Source organism: Haliotis rufescens, unplaced genomic scaffold (genome assembly GCF_023055435.1).
Source record: "Haliotis rufescens isolate VD_foot unplaced genomic scaffold, xgHalRufe1.0.p SCAF_13, whole genome shotgun sequence".
NCBI classification, from domain to species: domain Eukaryota; kingdom Metazoa; phylum Mollusca; class Gastropoda; order Lepetellida; family Haliotidae; genus Haliotis; species Haliotis rufescens.
In genome coordinates, this window is record NW_025963813.1 from 28,042,972 (window position 1) to 28,067,102 (window position 24,131).

At 38.7% G+C, this 24,131-nt stretch overlaps 2 protein-coding genes across 3 annotated transcripts in view; one reads left to right on the forward strand and one right to left on the reverse strand.

The window, feature by feature from the left end:
- LOC124118293 (tetratricopeptide repeat protein 36-like) overlaps window positions 1-13,922 on the reverse strand; it is a 35,273-nt gene extending 21,351 nt beyond the window's left edge. For both annotated transcript variants that reach the window (XM_046480404.2, XM_046480403.2), the window contains exons 1-3: window positions 13,755-13,922; window positions 11,709-11,888; window positions 9,854-9,955 (exon numbers count right to left, since the gene is read on the reverse strand). In XM_046480404.2, the coding sequence (XP_046336360.1) occupies window positions 9,854-9,955; window positions 11,709-11,888; window positions 13,755-13,899 (427 nt within the window). In that variant the 5' untranslated portion in view covers window positions 13,900-13,922. The remainder of the gene's footprint in view (window positions 1-9,853; window positions 9,956-11,708; window positions 11,889-13,754) is intronic.
- A 224-nt stretch (window positions 13,923-14,146) lies between these two features.
- LOC124118300 (SUZ domain-containing protein 1-like) lies at window positions 14,147-22,860 on the forward strand. The gene is made up of 5 exons (XM_046480412.2): window positions 14,147-14,363; window positions 14,893-14,945; window positions 16,627-16,743; window positions 20,220-20,351; window positions 21,726-22,860. Exons 1-5 carry the CDS (start codon window positions 14,310-14,312, stop codon window positions 21,829-21,831), a joined length of 462 nt encoding a protein of 153 aa, XP_046336368.1. The 5' UTR covers window positions 14,147-14,309; the 3' UTR covers window positions 21,832-22,860.
- The last annotated feature ends 1,271 nt before the right edge of the window (window positions 22,861-24,131 follow it).

A 24,131-nucleotide genomic window follows, 5' to 3' on the forward strand; every position in this document is an offset into this window, starting at 1 on the left:
AACAGACCAAGAGGCACTACCATGGCAAGAAGGCACCACTTCGTCCACTACCTGTAGAAGAGGTCTTCACCCGATGGCACGTTGACATTCTCGGTCCCCTGCCAACAACACCAGATAAGTACAAATACATTTTGGTCATCACAGATGCATCATCTAGATGGTGTGAAGCCTTTCCACTTCGGACCCAAGAAGCCAAAGAAGTAGCAGATGTTCTCGTCAGAGAAATATTTTGTCGGTATGGCGCTCCAAGGACCTTAATTTCAGACAGAGGTCAGAACTTCATGTCCAAACTTATCAAAGCAATTTGTGAACTTTTGGCAATTAAATTTACCCATACCAGCCCATACCATCCTCAAACAAACAGCTGTGTAGAAAGGCTCAACTCTTACATCAATCAATCACTAAGAGCCTATTGTAACAAGTCTCAAAATGATTGGCCCCGTTTTATTCCTGGCATCATGATGGCCTATCGGATGGCTCCAAATTCATCAACTCAAAAATCCCCATATGTTATGCTTTTCGGCCGAGAAATGAGAGCTCCACAAGATGTAGCATTAATTCCAAAAGAAAATTTAGGCCACAATAACAAAAGTTATCTTTCCAATTTGCTTGAGGAGCTTGAAATCACTAGAACAATCGCAGCTGAAAACACTTCTCGGGCTAAGGAGGTGTATTCAGAACAATATAATAGAAAGGCTAAAGAACCAGAATTCGCCCCAGGTCAAAGAGTTTGGCTTTACTGTCAAAAAGTTGAAAAAGGCCTTTCCAACAAATTAACCAAAAAGTGGTATGGTAGCTATTATATCATCCATACAGGTCCAAATTATACCTACAAACTGCGCCGAAGTTCTGACGACAAAATACACAAACCACTGGTCCATGCCAACCGTCTGAAGCCATATTTTGATCCTGCTGATCGTCCACAGTATCCTCCAGAACCATACCTCAATGACTCCAGTAACATAGATTCAGGAATCATGGATGACAACGAGGAACCAGTCAATGATACTCATCCTGACAGCAACAATTCCCCACCAACAAGTTCAACTTACCAGGCTACTGATCAATCACCTCCACAACAGAAAGGTAAGAAGGTCAATTCCAAAACAAAGGCAGGTACTTCCAGCAACAAGAGTCCGAAGCAAAAGACCCCAACAAAGAAGAAAAACCCTGCTTCAAGTACAACAGAAAAACCTACCAGTCCCACGGCAACAATGAAGGAAAATCATGCCACACCAGGTCCTAGTGCTCCAACCAAGGTAAATGAAAAGGTAAACAAAGGGAAAAGAGGAGTGAATAGTAAGCATCATCAGCCCAAATCCAGAAAACAACCCGACGACAGCCAGGTACAACCTCCAAGTCCAACATCAGGTAATCAAACCAAGGATATCCCTCAGGTCTTCAATCCAGAGGACATCCACTCAATTGTTAGTTCCAAGAGAGCAAATGGCAAAATCTACTACAGAGTAAAATGGAAGGATCCAGAAAGAGGTAACACATGGGAGTATGGCAGCAGCATTCCAGACTCCATTCGGAGAGAATTTCACCTCAAAAGAAGTATGTCAGGAAAACGACGAAAACGTCCACTGAAGAATCATAAGTTTTTCGACCAAAAGGAATCAGCACAAGACAATAAATCAGTCAATGTTCTGTCAGGGAATACAATGTCCGGAAATATCAAGCAAGACAAACCATGCATAGAATTAGATGTCAAACCATATCGGTTTTTTCCAAAACACCTACGAAAAGTAGATCATAAAATAGAAAGAGTTATGGGCATTGAAATTATTCAAGGAGACTGCTATGTCAAGGTCTCATACAAAGAATATCCTGGTCAATTCACATGCTATTTTGAAAGTGTTCCTCCCCACCTCATACAGCGCTACCTTGATGATAGCTGGCAGGATCTCGGTTTTTGGTTCTGTATAGAAGATAATCCTCGATATGACCCAGAGGAACCACCAATTTATAAATCCAAAAGGGTTATTTTTCCAGATAAAGACTTTGGAAACATCGACACCTTTTACTACCGTATTTTAGCCACAGACCATAGTTCCAATCTACCATACTTTGATAACCTTACCGTACATACCGAACAATGCCAATTGCACATATTCTTGATCAAAATACAAAATCTCCTGAATAAACGGTGCAAATCACGAAACAGCTATTAGCTGTATCTTGTTATGTTTTTTTGTGTCCAGTCTTTTCACTATGGGTCGCCAGTTGAGAACAAATGGCATCAGCCTGATCATCTGAGTTATTTGTATCACAACAAATTTTGAGCATTGACCTGATCAACCAATCTCAAAAGCGAAGTGAAATGACACGAACCCAACCCGTACCGAAGCGAACCGAACCCAAAACGTACCGATGCAAACCCAAACCCCACCGAAGCGAACCCAACCCGTACCGAAGCAAACCGAACCCAAAACGTACCGAAGCAAACCCAAACCCCACCGAAGCGAACCCAACACGTACCGAAGCGAACCGAACCATACTGGGAATCGAACCCAAAATGTACCGATGCAAACCCAAACCCCACCGAAGCGAACCCAACCCGTACCGAAGCGAACCGAACCCAAAACGTACCGAAGCAAACCCAAACCCCACCGAAGCGAACCCAACACGTACCGAAGCGAACCGAACCATACTGGGAATCGAACCCAAAATGTACCGAAGCAAACCCAACCCGTACCGAAGCGTACCGAACCATACTGGGAATCGAACCCAAAATGTACCGAAGCAAACCCAAACCGTACTGAAGCGAACCAAACCATACTGGGAATCGAACCCAACCCGTACCGAAGCGAACTGAACCATACTGGGAATCGAACCCAAAACGTACCGAAGCAAACCCAAACCCTACCGAAGCGAACCAAACCGTACCGAAGCAAACCAAACCATACTGGGAATCGAACCCAAAGCGTACCTAAGCGAACCAAACCATACTGGGAATCGAACCCAAAAACCGTACCGAAGCAAAATAAACTAAACCCTATCGCATTGAACCGAAGGAAAATCAAAGCGAAACAAACCAAATTCAAATAAAGTAAACTTAACAACCGAAATGAACCAAAACAAAAAAAAGGCAAACCAAATAGTTACGAAAACTAACAATGATATACACCATTTGTATACCGTATTAATGTTACTAATCAGGGCACTTGTTATATGCACATGCACATATAATGTGTCTAATGTTTGTATCCAAAAGTAGAAGGATATTACTATTTTTTTCATGATAAACTTTTGTAATTTGCCGCCAATACATCCTTCCTGGTCATGACACCGTTTAGTAATAATTATGTACTGATCTTTTACATCATAATTATCATATTTGTTTTATTTTCTAGTTATTACAGACAAACTAAGGAAATATTTATATATGACATATTATTTGAACATGCTAACTCTCTTTTCTTTGTTTCCATGTAACACCTCCATGGACACAGCCTACTACCTTACAACCCCAATCCAGGATGTGGAACTCAAGGCCTCCTACATCACCCATAAAGCCACCAGTACAGAGTGCCAAGACAAGCCAGCTCCACATCCAGAACCCCTGATGACAGCATTTTTATATTATGTTTCCTTATGTCAAAGAGACTCTATAATAATTATTATTCACTACTACCAGTTTAACTTTATACATTGTCCATCTAAGCCTTAATTATTTTTATTTTTACACGTTTGGGGTCCAAACTTTTTCAGACGGAGGGGAAGTTATCATGGGATAACATTTATACTAAGTTATCTTATAATAATTAGATCTACATCAAGTGCTTTTATGAGTTATGGTGGTGTAATATTTATACATCATTTCATATAATTATAGTTGACCAAGTAATAAATATCATTAGGTAAAATGCATATATAAAATATCAGTAGTTTCAGTTAAAGCTGTTTTAGATGGTTGCTAGCCTAAGGTAATGGGAGCGCGTCTTCTAGACATACTATTCAATAAGACAAGAGTTACGTCTACATAGTTTAATTGATTTGAAGCTTTTAGATAAATGCTAGCCTAAGGTATCAAGATCCCATCTCCCAGACAAAGGATATTTATTTAAGTATATCTGTCATCACCTACCAGGGTATATTAGAATAACATTACTTCAATTAAGACTCATTAAGGATTAGCCCCCATACAAGCTCGTCCATAGTGCATTAAGGATTAGCCCCCATACAAGCTCGTCTATAGGGCATTAAGGATTAGCCCCCACACAAGCTCATCTATAGTGACACCCTAATCTCTTTCAAAACATCCAGTAAATATGTCAACAAGATTAGTGCCAGTCCAACAGGATAAACAGGATTTAGTATTCCCCTCTGTCTAGCCATCCATTTAGCTTAGGACACAACCAAGCGTGTATCATCCAATCACATTCCTTTCTATTGTTTAAATTTTTGTTAAATACATACTGTAGGCAGGTTTTAAGCAGAGAAGGGGTTTGACTCTCTTACCAAGCAGACCTCTCTCCCATAGCCCAGAGTGTGTACCGACTCTCTGTGGCACCCTCAGTTATTATCTAAGTATATTGTAAATTGTTAATTGTTCTTGTAAATAAAATTGTGATTAGTCTCCTGTGACTCTGGCTCTTTGCTGACTAATTCCCCAAGAAAACCAGCACGTCATTTGGAAGGTATTGTTCACCCAGAACAGTTCCATGATAAATATCACGGCGGGGGGCACCAGAAATGGGCTTCACACATTGTACTCATGTCGGGAATCGAACCCGGGTCTTCTGCGTGACGAGCAAACGCTTTAACCACAAGGCTACCCGACCGCCTCTCTGCCAGAGTGAGGCACCTAATCGCCAGCGTAAGCTATGAACACACAATGCCATTCAGAAAGTGGTACCACTTTCTAAAGGGCATTTTGTGTTCATAACAAGGGCAATGTATGGCAACATAGCAGGTTATTACATCAATGCTTCCTATCAACGAAACAGAACAAAATAGAGTTTAGGTGAAATAAAATAAATAATTTATATAACGCAAATATCATACATGTTGGTTAATATATGAAAAATTACTCATATTCTAGAGATATTAGATTGGTTTGATGCACAAATGAACATACTGGTATTCTGTGTGAACCGACACTCATGTGACATCATAGATCCATGACTCGTGGTGCACCATTTGCCGGATTAGCATGTAAAGTTTGGAAATCACATGCAGCATATCGTAATAAGAATAAAGACACTCTGGTACCACTTGACTGATTGTTAGTTTTGTCATTAATTGGTACACATTGGAAATAATGTATATAATCTTCTCTACTTCTCTATATGGTTTTATGTTTTGCATTTCTTTTGGGTGTGTGTGTAGATTCGACCAATTTGATTTGATTTGATTATGTTTTTCATATTCGTCAATTCTGGAGAATTGGGAGTTTGTACTAGCATTTGCTACAAACTACTGAATTTCGACTTGTGTCCTAACACCCTACTTTAAGCTGTGATGCTTCGGCATGAATAATGAACCAACCAAAAATTGCAAAGTAAAGTCAGACATAGCATGTGTTATGCCGATGACTTCAGAAGAGACTTCTGTTTGTTTCAGACAGAAAGACAGACAGACAGATTTATTTATTTATATTAAGGCCAACTGACCAATTGTACAAAATACATTTACATCATATTTATCAAAGAGTTACCTAATTGATACTTTTCTTTGATGAGAACACATACATCAGAAATTTTGCAAAATTACCATTGTATCATTGTTGGATAATTGACAGTCTTTCTAAACAAAAATAATGATGATTAACTCTCTTTGGGATAAACATATCCCGCCGACTTGCATAAACAGGACAATTGTATATAACATGAAGTTCATCCTAATTACATGACGTCTTTACATAAGACTGGCATCATCCTCAATATTAGCAACACCCTTACGAACAAGTTGTATTTTGTCTGCATCTAAATTTGGTTATTGGCCTTCTATACTCACAATGCTTAATATTTGATAAATATTTTTCGCAAACAATATAAGATATATTCAGTTTATAGAATAACAGAGTCTTGCTGCCTTGAGATGCATTCCAATCTTGAAACAAACAATCTTTAACTCTTTCGCTGAACTCATGTACCGGTACTAATAATTCTGTATTGCCAACGCTTTGTGCAACCCCCAAACCATAATGGCTATAATATTTGGTGCCCAGTAAGGAATTTTCTATCAGCAATGGATAATACCTCTTTATTACAATTAGTGCTACGTTTCGGTGTAGATCCTAACACCTTTATCAAGCAAGTGATAGGGCTGAACAACATAGGTATATATATACTTATTAACATCAATGTTTATACAGTAAGTTGATTGATGGACACAGAGAGCTGATTAAGATGATTGGAAGCCCGTGAATGACTAATGGGACAGGGTAAACGACCACGGAAGCTGATTGGGATGATTAGAAGCCAGTGGATTAGAAGCCAGTGAATTGTCTAATGGACACAGAGTCAGCAAGCAGACTGATAGGGATGATTGGAAGCCAGTGGATTAATGGGATGGACATAGGGATTTAGGGAATTAGGTGATGGTAAGCCGATCCCGTAGATAAGCCGAGGTGTTAACTTGACCATTGAAATACGAAAGAAAATGATATGACCCGCAGATAAGCTGAACCAGGAAGTGCAGGGAAAAAAACACTGCGAAGACGGTCTGCGCCGATGTCGAAGACATGTGGCGGTACTCGCAGATATTCAATAATATAAGATGAAAAACGTTGTAATTTTATTGAAAAAGTCATTATTATTTCTAATAAACATTTTACAAACCAGTCATCTACTTTCATAATGTGGGACGCTGTTTCTCTTGGGTTTTTTTAATCTCATTGTGATCGTTTTTGTTGCCATCAACAACGAAGCGCCATTTTGTGAAACGGTGTATATAGAATTATGAACCCGTGAGAAAATGTACCAACAAACGAAAACACAAGTCAAAAATTTAGTTTCAAATCAGTGTATTTTTGGTTATTTGTTTTGTGTTCAAATAACTAAATAAAAACATATATACATTATCATTTACATCACATCATCCCTTGTAACAAATAAAAATATATATACATTATTATTTACATCACATCATCCCTTGTAACAAATAAAAACATATATACATTATTATTTACATCACATCATCCCTTGTAACAAATAAAAACATATATACATTATTATTTACATCACATCATCCCTTGTAACAAATAAAAACATATATACATTATTATTTACATCACATCATCCCTTGTAACAAATAAAAACATATATACATTATTATTTACATCACATCATCCCTTGTAACAAATAAAAACATATATACATTATTATTTACATCACATCATCCCTTGTAACAAATAAAAACATATATACATTATTATTTATGTAGCGGCCATAAAATTTCCGAGTCCCATGATGGGATTCGAACCACGGACCTTCTGATCAGAGGTCGGACGCCTTGTCCACATGACCAAAGAGGTTAACCCCGTCAGCAAGCTGACAAGGTAAGGATGTCATCTGTGGGATGACTCCACGCCCTGCTACATACTCCCCCGTCAACAGAAGGCACGTCCCGGGCCGCATAGTAGGGTACTGAGGCTTATTTTGCTCAAATTTAATATGAACGTGCTCAGCCCCACGTTGGGCGCCAATGTAGCGGCCATAAAATTTCCGAGTCCCATGATGGGATTCGAACCACGGACCTTCTGATCAGAGGTCGGACGCCTTGTCCACATGACCAAAGAGGTTAACCCCGTCAGCAAGCTGACAAGGTAAGGATGTCATCTGTGGGATGACTCCACGCCCTGCTACATTTACATCACATCATCCCTTGTAACAAATAAAAATATATATACATTATTATTTACATCACATCATCCCTTGTAACAAATAAAAACATATATACATTATTATTTACATCACATCATCCCTTGTAACAAATAAAAACATATATACATTATTATTTACATCACATCTTCCTTTGTAAAGCCATCAAATTCGGTGTCGCTGTCTTCACCGGCCAGAATTGCCCACGCAGCTACATCTGTCGAATCATCGTAATAGTCATCGAGGTTATCACATGACATGACATCTTCCACATCCGTGGAAACCAGGGCGGGGGACACAAACTCCTTGAATAAAATGTCATCTTCAGACCCGTCCATTGCGTTAGAAATTCCACATTTCAAAAAGGATTTCTGAACCATGTCTGTGGGGATCTCATCCCAAGACTCCACCACCCACTTTGCTACTTCTGCGAGTGGAGCTCTTCTCATGGCGTTAGATTTGGTGAATGTGTGATCGCCGTTCAGCATCCACTCCGACCACTTCTCCCGGAAGTTGGTCTTGAATGGCTTGTTTAGGCATACATCAAGGGGCTGGAGAAGGGATGTACATCCGCCTGGTATGACTGCCTGGTACGTCTTGCTTTCGGTCAACTTCTTCTTTACACTTGGGCACAGGTGGGCTCGAAACATGTCCCATACAAGTAACGATTTACATCCCCTCATGCCACCCGGCCTTGACATCCACCCATCTGTTACCCATCTGTTAACTAACTCTTCGTCCATCCATCCTTTCGGGTGTACCGCGACAACAACTCCACCCGGAAACTTGTCGTTTGGCATTGTCTTTCTTTTGAATACAACCATAGGTTTTAGTTTCGTCCCATCAGCCAAACACGTTAAAACAACAATAAAATGTTGTTTCTCATTCCCCGTTGTCTTCACCGATATGGTCTTGGCACCCAGGTGGTCTACTGTTCTGGAGCCTGGCATATCGAAGTTCAAAGGGGTTTTGTCCATGTTGCCGATTTGACCAAGTTCATAGGCCATAGCCTTCCGTTCTTTGATGACAAAGGCATGAAACAAGTCCACTTTTGTGTTGACCTGGTCAGGCAGCTTCTGGGCGATGTGGGTGTTCTGCCTGAGAGTAAGGTGTCTCCTGTTCATAAGCCTTGAACACCAGTGTGACGATGCCTTAAACGTTGTTGGGAGGTTGAATTCCTTTTTCTTCGCCTTGTAAACCGTCAGTGCCCGTTGGGGAATCATATTTCTGGTTACCATGTAACCAGACTGTCTTTGTTCTGTTATCCACTCATACAGGACATCCTCTAGTTTAATGTATGGTGATACGGCAAACCGTCTAGATTTCTTGGTTTTCGGCATTTCTGTTAGTGCCGTCTTTTCTTTCCTCCAATTTCTAACTTGCCTCTTGTTAATGTCAAACTGTCGTGCAGCCGCATTGTTGTTTGTCGACTCAGTAACAGAGCCGACTCGCAGTTTGAATGCAGCATCGTAAGCGTGGCGTTTTCGTTTTGAATTCATGATGAGAATGCCAGTCAATAAATATATTCCTACTTTTATACACCTATGCAGTAACTCACCAATTTACTTCAATTCAACTTCAAACATTGCCGCCACTATCGTATGTTAATCCAATTGAATTAAATAAACTATGAACAAATTAAATGACCATCACTTACTCACAGGCTTCTCCAGTTTATTAAACTAATCTCTCGAAAACAAAAGAATTGATCTCAGTTCATTGCTGGCTGGATCCTTTTGATGGAGACAGCTTCTAGGAGTTTTCTGTTTTTGTAGTCTGACTGATTGTTGGCCAGGATCTTGATGTTGTTCCACTTGATGTTGTGGTCGGGGTGGGTTTGGGTGTGGTCGGAGATGGCTGATTTTGAGTCATTTTTTTGTACTGACGTCTTTTATTCTAATGGTTAATAAAGAAGTTGTTCATCCATAGAACTTGTCTTTCTTCATCACACCAACTTCTAAATGCCACTGAAAGAAGTAATGGATAATACCTTCTGTTTGAGAGGAAAGTTGCTGATCACCCACCTTCTAGTCTGTGGATGAGTCCCATCTGGGTATAAGCTTGACACGCCACCTTGCCCTCGCCCCGACTCAGCTCTACAGCTTTATTCAAGTCATCCAATGCTCCTGAAACATAATAATACCATAACAAGTAAAATCTTTGAAAGATTAAAAATTAGGACTGTCATTCTACACTTGCAAATCAATTTTCTAAAATTAATATATGAATCTGAAATAGTAATTAACGAATCATGAGACATCTCAAAGTCTGGCATATTATCACATATTTATCTTTCATTTTATTTATCTTTTATTTTTTTAACCCATAAAAAACCTCAAGAATTCTACCATGAATTTGAAGCATACTTGATTCTGATTGGTTAATCAGAGGTTTCAAATCACTACAACTACTCTGATTGAAACAGTGAATATGACAAGACAGATATCACTAGCAGCTAATATTTCACCGTCAGAAGGCACTTTCAAATAATAACATTAACAAATGCAGGTCAAAGAATGCAGATATGTGATTCCTACAATAATCAAAGTATGGATGGCCATACATTTTAGGCAGGAAACAATAGAAACAAACTAAGAGAGGGTATTCCAAAATTTAGAGACCTCAGAAATGTTATCTGGAGCTTCTCTATCTTGACTGAGATACAACTATCGTGCCACAAGAGACATAATAAAGGTGATGGTTTAGAACTAAACCTTGCAATGGTCATTTCATTTCCTGAAGTGAGTCAGTGAAATAGGTTTTAGGACACTTTTTGCAATATTCCTGCAATATCACGGCGGGGACACAGAAAAGGGCTTCACACTTTGTACCCATCTGGGGAATCAAACCCGGCCCTTCGGCGTGACAAGCAAACATATTAACCACGAGGCTACCCCACCGTCGCTTCATTTTCTTGAAGGGTCACCATTTAATGTTTGCTTACAAGTGTAGCTGTGAAGCACACTTTCAATGCCTCTCAGTTCAGTTTATTGATGTAAAAATCAATGCTTGAATACATGACGCAACATTGTCAAGTCCCATTAATCTGACATGGCTGGTTGCATATGATTTTGTCAGATAAACGAAATTAAGTAGTAGCACTGTTCGTCGGTCATAGTTCTTCTGACGTGACCTGTAATGGGATGTCCTCGACGATAGCGAGAACTTGTATCTGATTTTAATGAGATTGAGGTAATCTAAGCATGTGATTAATCCTGTTTTCTTTATTTAAAGCATTAATTGTTTATTGTTAAGCAAGGTTTATCCCTGCAGCTTTATTATATGCAGCTACCAGCCGAATGAGTGATTTCGGTAATTCACTGCAAATTAGGTGTGTCTGAGTCAGAGTGCGAGACTTTCAGATTAACAGGTCAAAATAGCATTAATTTAATTGGCTCACATCATTAGTGTTGGATAAAGCCGACTATCGGATTAACGAGTGTCGGATTAATGAGACTTGACAGTACTTGGTTTTAAGGTGATTATCTGTGATTCCTTAAAACGAATCAAAACATATAAAAAACACTAGACTCAACCCATGTCAAGTCACTCATTATCTTTTAAAAAACCAAAGCATTTATGTTACATTTTGTCATGGTACCTATAATTTGACAATACAAAATGTGACATTTTAAACCTCATGCTGTGTGTTCAGTACCAAATTTAATTTAATGACATCAATCTACATTCCATCAAAGCCTACATCGTAAGCACACTATGCCTATCTCCTGAATACAGGGACTGAGAGATTCATGAGGCAATAATTATGATAATAAACGAACCATTCCTGAGTCCCATCAACACACTACATCAAAGGCATGCAACAAGACACTGCTGTTTAATTTTCCCTTACAAATGATCATAGCCTTAAACAAATACCTTTGACATCTCCCTGTAGGCGTAGAACTTGAGCCCTGTTGTTATATGAGGATGCCCAGTCAGGGAACCTGGTCACAGCTTCATTCAGGAGGTCAAGGGCAGTTTCAAGGTCGCCCGACTCAGCTGCCTTGACTGCTTCCAGCTCTAAAGCCTTCGCCTGCTTCACTTCTTCACTCTCCTCTGTAAAAATTAGCGAGTTTGGTTTAATAATAAGGCCATTAATATCTTACCATATTTCCACATCATACAGGGGTATGCTCAAATTGCTGCATCATTTATACCCCGGTCGATGGATCAGTGTGCACTCGCCTTCATTCTCAGCTCCCTGGGGAGTATACAACCCAAGCTGACTGTTGGCGGATTGAAGGTTAACAGTCACATTACTATCGCATCCTACCGGGTACCCCTTCACTTCTGTGTGAACAGAGGCATATTCACTGCTGGGTGAACAAAGGCATATTTCGAACAAATTCACTTGCCACAGAAGCACCACACGTGCTTTATAAATTACATTGCATTGAACAGTATATCACGGTGTGTCAGCTTGATGTGGAAGGAAAGCCGAAGTGACGCAGGTGTTAGAAATTAACCACTTTGGCGAAAACCATGAGCAATTGTATGCTGGTGAGAAGCCTAAAGTCATATTAAGAGCCAGTATGGTTTTACGCTGCTTATAGCAATATTCCAGCAATATCACTGCGGGGGACATGGGCTTCACACATTGTACCCATGTCGGGAATCGAACCTGGGTCTTCGGCATGACAAGCAAACGCTTTAACCACTCTGCTACTCAGCCACCCCTCTCATAATAAGAGCAAGCCTGGGACATGATCCAATGATCATAGGTTTGTGACATGTTTTTTGGATGCAACTCAGTACTGAATTATTTTAAATTCAGCTTTGATAACTTTTGAACCATATCATAAAAACTGTTTCTCAAAATAATTGATACGGAAATTAAGCATAAACAGCCTGAACATTTAAAACAGTGTAAGTAAATTGCTGTGAAAATCAAACAAATAAATTGAGGACACTTCCCCAAAATAGCTCTGTATTTTCAATTACGAAAAGGGGTGGTGGGGTAGCCTAGTGGTTAAAGTGTTTGCTTGTCAAGCAGAATACCCAGGTTTGATTCCCACATTGGTACAATATGTGAAGCCTATTTCTGGTGTCCCCGCCGTGATATTGCTGGAATATTGTTGATAGCTGCGTAAAACTATACTCACTCAATTACGAAAAACTTGATCATGTGACAGCCATGTGTCTTTGGCATAATGGGCCATGGGTAGCATAAATCACACATTTTTCTTAACGTTTATTTTCAATTGATGAGTTCTTCTCTAGTTGGTCTTATTTATAATAGTGAAAGCAGTAGGGATATCAATAGTGAATGCAAAAACCATTCAATCTTTTAAGTTTTGTCTTGAAAACAGTATATCATCAGATATACATCATGCATGATCTATTAAGCTGAATCTAAAATGGGAAATCATCTCTATGCAAATGCAGATCATCGGCCTGTATATATAGGGAAACATAGGGACAGTTGGTCTGCTTTTGTTTCATTACTGCAGTCTGTGTTTTGCAAATATCAAACACTGTCTGGTTTTGTTGTGTCTTTTATGAACCACAATTAACAATACATTAAAGTTTTAATTTATGCTAAGCCGTTTTAAGTTTATCTTTCGCACTAAAACATTCACTCATCTTACATTTAAAATAGTACTTTTGTTGATCTAGTTGCTATAAGCTAAACAGATTACCCCAAAACAAGACCCTCGCTCAAAGATGAAACTTTCTACATCAAATCCCGTGGATGCAGAAAATATTTCCAGAAAATATTAAACCAAAGCGTCCCCAAAACATTGTCATATTTGTTTTTTCGACATAAAACATCTATATCAGTTTGCTAAAAACGTTTGTGTTGTGTTAACTACTCTATATATTGTTAATGTAGAGTCGCACGACGCAACCCCATATCAAAATGTCAAGGTGAGCTAATGTTTATAGTAAAAAGCAAATGTTTCAAACTGTGACAGTACAAACCAATTATATATAAAGCTGGTTCGGGTTTGTCCTCTTCTACACAATCCCCATAAGGTAATCCTGGGTTAAATATACAATTGAGGACTCCCTTGTCATGAGAAGATATGTCAATGTCCATCTTAGCTTGTTTTGCGTCTGTCGACATTTTGGAAAATGTGGATTATATAAAATGTGGATCGAAGAGTGGAATTTGTTTTTGTTGTGTATTTTCCAAAATTGATGTGATTGGTTTATTTCCCTCATTCATAATTTCCCTTGTCTACAATGTGAGTATATAACGCCAGAAACGTTAAGTTGCATTTTTTAAAAGTAAGATGAAAAACAGAGCGTGTATTTAAAAACCCTACCAGGGCCTCATTTCCTTACGACACACTCTCTTTTACGACAGTAAACATTCAACTTATATGTGTGTCATATAAAAAGATATAAAGTGAATGTGTTCTACGTGACTTGAAAATAGTACCCTGATGATCTTAATTTCAACATACATGACATACAAGATATTTTGCTGAGGAATTCATTTACAACATTCAGAAATCGGCTGAGGAAGCCGCAATGGCGGAAGACGGAGAAGTGCTTGACAGTTGGGAAGATCAAGAAGATCAGGGCGTTAGTTCCTCTTAATTATAACATTTGTGTTTACGTGTAATACTTCTAGACACACAGCTTTGATAATCTGTTCTTAAAAACGGTTTGGGAGGATTTTACAAAGTACTGAGGTTGACTTACAGTTAGACTTATTCAGCTATTGTCAACAAATCCCCCAACACCCCCTCATTTTGAACCGTTGCCTGGTTCTAATGTTCATGCAAATCGGACAAGAAGATTAGTAGAACCTTTTTTTTCAGTATTACTTAATGTTTGTTTGGAGGTTTTTAGAACCACGAGATGTTTTTGGAGACAGCGGAAGATTTAAACTATTGTAGGGATCAAGTTTCGACTCTGTCGTCATTAGCCTGCATGGCTTCATGAAGCTGCCAGACCAACAATGACAACGTACCCGCCGTCGGTTTTTGCTGTTGTCCTTATAACAATGTCAAGTATGATGTCCATTGTGTATAATGTGAAAACAGAGTGTGTGAATTAACAAAATTCTGTTGGCAAACACTTTAACTGAAACTTTTGTGTCATGTTTCAGATTTTGGACAAGCGTTTGAATGAAATGAAAGTTAAAGCTCCCAAAACAGCCACGTAAGTTATCAGCTTCTTCACACAAGCATATTTGTTATGAGTTTGTTATGTTTTGTTGCTTGTCTGATTTTCCAGAAAACTTCTAAAACCGTCAATGGATATAGTAAGTTGATAATAGTTTCTTTTGAATACGGATTTGTTAATCATGTATATGTATACAGTAAGTGTACTGGATTATCTGAATTAAAATAGGCCATGTAAACATACAGATTTACAGGTATCTGTCAAATGGCTGCAACTAACAAACATGCATGTGATTGGGTAAATTTATATTAAGGATTTTTTTTGTTTTAAAGAGTGACATAGCTAACCACACTCTTAATACTCCCTAGCTTTTACTGTCAGTAAACTGTCACCATTGGAAGTTGGCCATGCTTCTTCATTGTGTTCAAAGTACAGTATTCATCATAATAAGCGCCCACAGTGATATTTGCTGATATGTTGGCTAGTGAACAATCCCAATTAGCACCTCTTCCGATTGATCAATGTACACAGGATTTATTTATTCCTGTATAATACGCACTCAAATACAATAATAGTGTACGTGTCAAAATACATTCTTATCAAAGTATCATTTCATTTTATGTGGTGGCACCGTGAACCGTTCCAAATATAGAACAGTAGTGATATCTTATTTGGTCATTGGTTTTCTGGATCAATCAACCCTTGAATCATATAATGTGAAAACAAATTTGAGACCAAGATTATCTCTTGACATCATTTTATTTTGCATGTTTAGGTTTTAGCGTTTATGTATTGACTATATGCATATACTGATATAAGGTGAAATTTGGTTAAATTCAGGCTATGGAGTAGTGGCCAAAGTTCCTTGCTGTAAACAGAGCTATTTTTATCATGGTTATGGGCTGATCCCTAAACTATTGTTATTATATTATACATTTATATACAGCAGGTATCCAGGTACTAGTATCTGCTCAAATGTGGTTTTATTTGTTCCCCGACCTGTGGATCCATTTACATTCCAGTTATCATTCTCAGCTCCCTGGGGAGTATGCAGCCCAAGCTACCTCGGGGCGCTAGATGTTTTTTACATCCTCCTCACATATCGGGTACCCATTCCCTGCTGGGTGAACAGAGGCACATTTGAACTATGTCACTTACCCAGGTTGACACTACATGTTTTGACACGTGTTTCGGGTTATATAATAACATGACTGTTTAAGAGGAAGAGACTTAAATGCTTAGTTTAACATTATTGCATTGAATGCAATGTTAAAATTCATCAGTAAAATACTTATACCTTTGATTTTTCAAGAAAATAAAATAAAAATCACAATATTGAACAAATTAAAAGATTTTTTCCAATTTGCCTGCCAAGATCACTTAGGTTGAAATCCTAGATAAATCTGTGGTGTTTTGTTCTTGCAAGGACGTTTGATAATGAACCAATCACAGGAATAGGGGAATGCCCATGTTAGTTGAGAAGGGCATCTCTGATTCTCTGATTAATGTCTGATAAGAAATTGTCAGCTGAATACATTGTTGGATATCCACTTGTCTGATCCAAATTAGGCATGTTTTGGATAAAAAAGAATGGTTACCCCAGTATGTTCTTGCAGGCCCAGAAATCGTGAAAAACCCCGGGTGCTTATTATCAGTGTTACAAGCATAATTTGAGTAAAAATATTGACAATGTTTTTCCTGTGTTTCTTTAATTCAGTGCCTCAGTTTTGGCAGCTGGGATGAGGGAAGAGACTGCTAGGACTGAGTACCAGCCTCAAGTCCGGATACTGAAAAGGGACACAGTGTCTCCCAAAACTGTGAATGCAGCTAACAGGTAAGGCTTGAAATGAAAGAGAATTGGTTCTCAGGCAAAGACTTTTGAAGATATAGCGCAGACGGGTGATGTTTTTTTTTTGGGGGGTGCTTGTTCAAACTAGTATGTAACCAAATAAACAGTTGTGTACCATCAACCTGGGAAAAGGCCTCCCTACATAAACAAGCACACACTCTCCTATTGTCGCCATGACCATAACATGAGATGCACAGTACAGCATTGTCATGTAAAGGGAAGTAACTATGTGCTATATTAGATTGCATTGTTTTAAAGTATTAGGATTTTCAATCTCATTAAAATCAGATCTTAGTTCTCGCTACCGCTAAACAAAGATCTGAGGACATCCCATTACGGGTCACGCCAGACTGACCTTGCGCGAACTTTGACCGACCAATGGAATGACCAATCAGAAGGCAGCTTTCTCGTGCTTTGCGGCACAAATTTCATATTGGTGTCTACGCTTCGAGACATATTTTGACAAATTCTCGATTACAAATTTGAAACCTGAACAAAAAACGTTCTGGAATCGCTAATAGATGGTCTAGATTGTAAGGATTCAGTCGTTAAACCCATAACTATCGTTCAGAGTACCCCATGTTAAAGTTGCAGGATTACAAATCACATTCCGACTGTCACTTTCATAATCTGGTAAGCGACACACTGATTGGTCGGATGAAAGGTCGTTATGACGTGACCCCTAATGGGATGTCTTCAGATCTTTGTTTAGCGGTAGCAAGGACTAGGTCTGATTTTAATGAGATTGTCAGATTTTTTAATTTTTTTGAAATTTTTGAGGTATGTTTTCATTACTTATTGAATATCTTACCTCGTGTAGCTTAATTCATAACATATAGTCAGCAGCAAGTGGTAAACACTTTGATGTCTTCAGTCGGCTTTGAAGCGTCTACCTTGATTATGTCATAAAGCGTGTTGTTACGTATTGTTAAGAGGCTTGACAATAGGTGAGGCTCGAAGACATGTTACCTTGGGATACATTTCCCTCTTTCATGGATGTGAAATCTCCGCGGAAACGCGGAAAATCGCGTTTTTTAAAATAGTAGTCATCGGAAAAAATCATCTTCCGCGGAAAAAATTATTAAAAATTTAAAAAAACACTCCGAAAAATATGATCGAAAACCGGACAATTGGCGCGGATTGTCCTGTTTTCCATCGGAGCTTTCACAGCATAGGTTTTCGGACATCATACATTTTCCGTCACGAATACTTGCACTATAACGTGGGGCATGGCGTCATACAGAAATTGTAAATACTCAGAGTCAGCTGATGGCTTGTTTTTAAGATAAAGTTGTCTTTTAGCCTGTAAGTGAATGAGATGTTTTACAGTTGTTCATGTGATAAGCGAGAAATTTATGAATGTTTCTTCCGCGTCCAAAACCCCATGTCATGTCTTATGTTTGCAATGGAGTTTTGTTTTTTTCATCAAAAGGTAATTACAAGGTAAGTTTTTTTCAATATGCTTCAACATGGTGAAAGGGTCAGACATTGCACACTTGTGACAGTTGTCCTTGTGTCTGGGGGATGGGGGTTGAAGTTTATGGCAGTATTGCTCCCAGACCTGGCGGGTAGCCACGTGCGCGAAAGCTATGCCCGATTTTTTTTAAAGTACTGATTTAACTTCGAAATTTTACTGCATCTGCCATCTTGTTTATTTTACTTATTGACTTTTGCCATTGACTTATTACATTTCTTGGTGTGAATGTTGTCCAAACTGCATGAAATTGCTTAAAATGCAATCAAATGTTTTAAAAATTTCTGGGGGGGCATACCCCCAGACCCCCCTAGACTTTTCCTCTTTTTTCGGCAAAACATGCTCACATCCCTGCTCTTTGTACACAGCTGCCTATGGGCTTTCTCCTTGATCTTGTGGATAGAGCGTCTGTCTGGTGAACAGAAGGTCGGTGTTTCGATCCCCGGCTGTGTCAAACCAAAAATATGTTAAAAGATGGTACTTGTTGTTACCCTGTCTGGCACTGGGCGTTAAGGGGGTGAAACAAGGACTAGTCGGCTTGTAGTCAGTATATTGTGTCTGAGCGTGCTGAGTAGGTGAGTGAGTGAGTTGTGTTCAAAACCGCTTTTAACAGTATTCCAGTTTTATCGTGGCATGTGAGCGTAGCACTTTGGTACAAATTGTATGCAGGATATTTTTTGACATATGGAATGATTTTGACCACTCACCGTAGGGACTTCCCGCGCTACATGTATTTCGATTGCGAAAACGTTATGTTGACATTTAATAGTCAAACTGCCTCAAATGTAACTTCTAGCGAGTCATGGTACGGCATTTATGATATGTGTATCCATTCTCTTGCAACTAAACTTCATTTCAAGGCGTCAATAGCGCTAACCGTGGTTGCTGTTAATAACGGTGAGTTGTGCCATCTACCAATCACTTCGCATACGATTTCGCCAAAATTATTGTAAACATTATTTTAATTATTGAATGAAATTTTGAATATAATTAAGATATATTGCCAATATTTGTCCAGATAAACCGTGAATGGTTTTTTTTATTTTATTACCAAATATTATAATAATAGGATTAAATTGCGTACTTCAGTTCAGATTTGTTGACAGGTATTTCCGGTGTTGCGTGATCGCGGTGATCAGCTCATAATTTTTTCTGAGATGGGGGAAAACATCGTGTCATTGGAAAACTTGAGTTTATTGAAAATGTTAGTAAATTATGGGAGCCATGCTTTACCGTGTGCTATAACCTAGTTAGCACTATATTGAAGGGCGCAATAACGAGGGAACACTGTACCTTCTAAAACTTGTGGCTACCCAGTCAAAATCAAACCTATGGGTAAAATAACCAAATGCTTATCTATAGCTCTGCACATATATGTTGAGATTAGACAAAGAAAAAGAAATGACAAATTTTTTATAATATTTGTTTCACTGCTGATCAGAATATTTTTGTAGTAGAATAAAAAAAATATTTCTAGAATCTTGCATCACAGTAACATGATGAGTTTTCCCTCCAAATACATTACTTTGCAGAAGGAATCGCTTTTGCATTGAAAGACTACCATGCAGTGTTGACAGTAACTTACATCTGGTTACTTTGCCTTGTCAGTCAGAATTGGACATTGTAATTTGCTCTCCTACCGAACTGAATTGTTTTGGGAAAAAAATGTAAACCAAGATGAAAAAAAAGGGCCTTAAAGGTATTAACTCAACATGACTTTATTTGGGGGACTCTATGTCAGTCTGTCTCAGTCATATCATACTCTGGGGCAGTCAGGTAGCCTAGTGGTTAAAGGGTTTGCTCGTCACGCCGAAGACCCAGGTTCGATCCTCGACATGGGTATATTGTGTGAAGCCCATTTCTGATGTCCACCGCTGTGATATTGCTGGAATATTGCTAAGAGTGGCTTGAAACCTTATTCACTCAATCACTCATATCATACTCTAGTGTAAGCTACTAGTAAACCATTCACTTTGTTTGTTTGCAGCAATCAGGCAGCAAAACCAATGAAAACTCTGGAACAGCGTGAAGCTGAGTATGCTCAGGCAAGACTAAGGATCTTTGGAAGTTTGGAGGAGCCATCGGCTAGTGATGTGGAGGCATTACAGGGAGATGAGAGGTATTCATTATCATCTGACAGATACTCATAATGCATGCACAACTTGTCTGTGGGTCATTGTATCCCAACGGGGAGTGTGAGGTTACTGATCGTATCATTCCAACTGTGGGGATTTTGGGTCAGAAGCTAAGGATAAAACATGACTCCAGGGTTGTGTTTTATCCGTCTAATGCAAGAAATACCAGAAAAAATTATACGACATTGGGATATCTTATAGTGAAACAATACAGTATGTTGTAGTATATAAGGAATTCAATGAAATCATGCCAAAGAAAGACCATGTGTAGCATGAACACAAACTGAAGTCATGACATGTAAGATTGAACAGCCTTCCATCACCTGTCACAAGTGGGAAAACAGTGGGTTACAAAACTTAACACAATATGTGAGGTTGCAGGTTCGATTCCTGTCATCCATGATCAATAGTTTCAATTCTAGTCTTCAGTTTAAGAACATGGATATTTGAAACACTAAGTCCAAACTTCATCTGCTACTCAACTCATCAGGTCTTACTTGGGGGGAAAAGGATGGGGTCATACAAGGAAAAAGTAAAACCTCATACCTAGGATGTAGGTCATACAAGGAAAAGTAAAACCTCATACCCAGGATGGGGTCATACAAGGAAAAAGTAAAGCTCATACCCAGGATGAGGTCTTAATAGGAAAAAGTAAAACCTCATACCCAGGATGGGGTCATACAAGGAAAAAGTAAAACCTCATACCCAGGATGTCTTACTAGGAAAAAGTAAAACCACATACCCAGGATGAGGTCTTACAAGGAAAAAGTAAAACCTCCCAAGAGGTTATTATGAAGAGACAAATACCGACCAAAACAATGGTCAATATTCGTTATAGGTTTATAATATTCTTCCCCGGCTAGTGCTTATTACGAGTTATGTCCCTTCTAAGCCTCTCCTATGGACCAGTCAGATTCCACCTCTCGTATCACTTGCATTTGTTTCAAACAAAATGGCAGCACCCAGTCAAGACGATCTGATCGATAATCAAGATCTATATTGTGATAAAACGGTTCTTACATCGCGAAGTGCATCAAATCACGCGATCACCTTGATTAAAAACATAAAAAGATCTGGAAAATATCTGATGACAACAAGTTGGCATTGCACATGCCTTGCAAATCCTGCAATCGACTGAAATCTGCATGACAGTTTACGATCCGGAGTTCAATTTCGTTGCGTGATTTTGATTGGACTATACATAGACTCGTTAGTCCAGCCAAAATGTAACTCCCTAATACCAGCCTAGTTCGGCAAGGGTGGAAACTGGACTAATGTAGTCAGTTAACTCACTTGCCTCGGGAAGATGTATTAATGCTCAAAATTTGAATGTTTAAGAATGTTGTTTTCTTTGACAGACCTGCCGGATTGGTCCAGAAGTTTGATGTGTCCCCTGCCGACAATGCAGTTTCTCGTCAGCCGAAGGGGCCGGATGGCACCCCTGGATTTAATCTTGAAAGATAACATCTTAAAAGAGATTTGGTCAACTCCTAACAACAGCAGTCATTTGAACTAGATACCAATGCATAACATATCAGGTCCAGTCATCAAGGGAGACAAATATTGATTTTAACCCAATTTGAAAAATCACTAATATGATAGATATTTTATGAATGTTTATTTTATTATCAATGAATGTAGGTTGAATGATATGAAAGCAAACAAATAAGAGCAGCTACTTATCATTCTCCCTCACTCCCATATTGTCTACTGGATCATGTTATGGTAATAGATTTCAAAATCCCCAAACAGTCCACGTCTGGTTCTGACTGCTGGAACAATGTGACTTCAGTCCCAAAAGTCATAAGATATGATCGGCCATGACCGTCATACAGAAAAGAAGCATCCCCAGCTCCCAGCCGGATAAATCTGCATGACCTTCAAATGGAGAGGTCAAGGTCAGCTTGGTGTCTGCTTGCTTTTGCTCGCCTGCAGCTTGGAGAAGAGGCAGTGGTGAAAAAATGACCTAACATTCATTGAATGGATGTGATTTTAATCGTGAAAGCAATAGATTTCAAAATGTTGGAATCTTTACTTTTTGTCCTATTGGTGCTTGAGTTTTATTTTTTTAAATGATTAAGTGTGGATATTCAAGAACTACAATCTCTTTCAAAATGTTACTGTTTTAGCTTTTTGACTTATTTTAAGATTTCTGTCCAAAGGAACTCGATATCAATTGTGAAAAGAGACCGTATATGCATGTCCTATTTACAAGAGATAATTCAGCCATAACAAAATAAATAACATTTAAAATTTAATATCATGTTTGTTTGTCAATGTTAATATTGACATGGAAATTATTTAAATTCTCAGCTCTCAAATACTTTTTAATAACATAGTGAATATATTAAGAACAGATATTGTTACTTCCTGAAGCATTATTTTAACATGGTGATGAAGCTGATTGACTAGATCTTTGGCTTGACTCATTGAGATCTGATATCTTACGCCAATACAATTCATCTCTGCAGACAAACAAACAGACATAAACACTACAAAGGTTCCAGATGCCATTGTGAACAAGGAATGTATATTTCACTGATTGCATTAAACGAACATTAAGTGAAACACGCGCTTGACAATCTGAAGACATGCGGGTCGATCAGGTGAACCTTGAATGCCCTTTGACCGCCCAATCAAAATGAAGGATGAATGGGGTGTTGAGCCAATCAGATGTCTGCTTTCTAAAATTATTTGACTTCATATCTTTTCCACCTTGATTCAGAAAGTTTGATTTTTGTAACAAAAACATGCCCACACAGAACACATATTGGATCTTGATAGTACACCATTTTGGGAGTCGATGCCGTATACAAATTATTCACTAGGAAATGATAGTGCAGACACATTATTTTGCATTCATACCTTGCTGATTATGTATGTTTTCAAGATACAGAAATCAGATATGCTGGATGATGCTTCAGTCACTCATAACAAGATTTGGGGCGGTCGGGTGGTCTGGTGGTTAAAGCATTCGTTCGTCAAGCCGAAGACCCGACATGAGTACAATGTGTGAAGCCCATTTCTGGTATCACCTGCTTTGATATTGCTAAAAGCGGCCAAAAAACATACTCACTCACTCAACCCCTATTAGCTTCAGATCTTCATGCACAGAGGGAGGCACGGGTGGCCCTGTCGTCTAAGACTCAGTGATTCGCTGTGCAGAGTTGCGTCCCTATGATTGTGGGTTGGAATCCTGGTTCGTCCCGATTATGTTTCTAGGTTTGTCGGTACCATACCCGTGCTGGTGGGTTTCACCGAAGTGGTAAACGTCCGAGACCTGCATCACTTAGGGCTTTCCTCCCACATTAAGCTGACACACCACGATATAACTGGAATACTGTTAAAAACAGCATTAAACCCAACTCACTCACTCATGCAGAGTTATGGTGTCGGAGTAAAATATCTGATTTTAATGATAATGAGAAAGACTTTTGTATTGATCCAGGTTTAAGGTATAGTTACATAGAGCCTGTAGACATTGGAATGTAATCCACTGCTTTTTTAGTAAAGCTGTTAATTTCAAGAATGTATTTGATTATTTTGACATGTGCATACACACATGGTCAATGGGTATTTGTGGTGTTCACGATTGTATCATCATAATCAAGGATCTCATTTGGGAGGCACAAATTGTGGTCTATAATCTGACCAGTTGTCTGATTTACATGAAATACATTTTTAACAAAATAGTTTGCTTGTAGTTTTTAAGAAATGAAATCCTTGGTTGATCAAAGGAATTGGTATGATAAGGGCACTTTGTC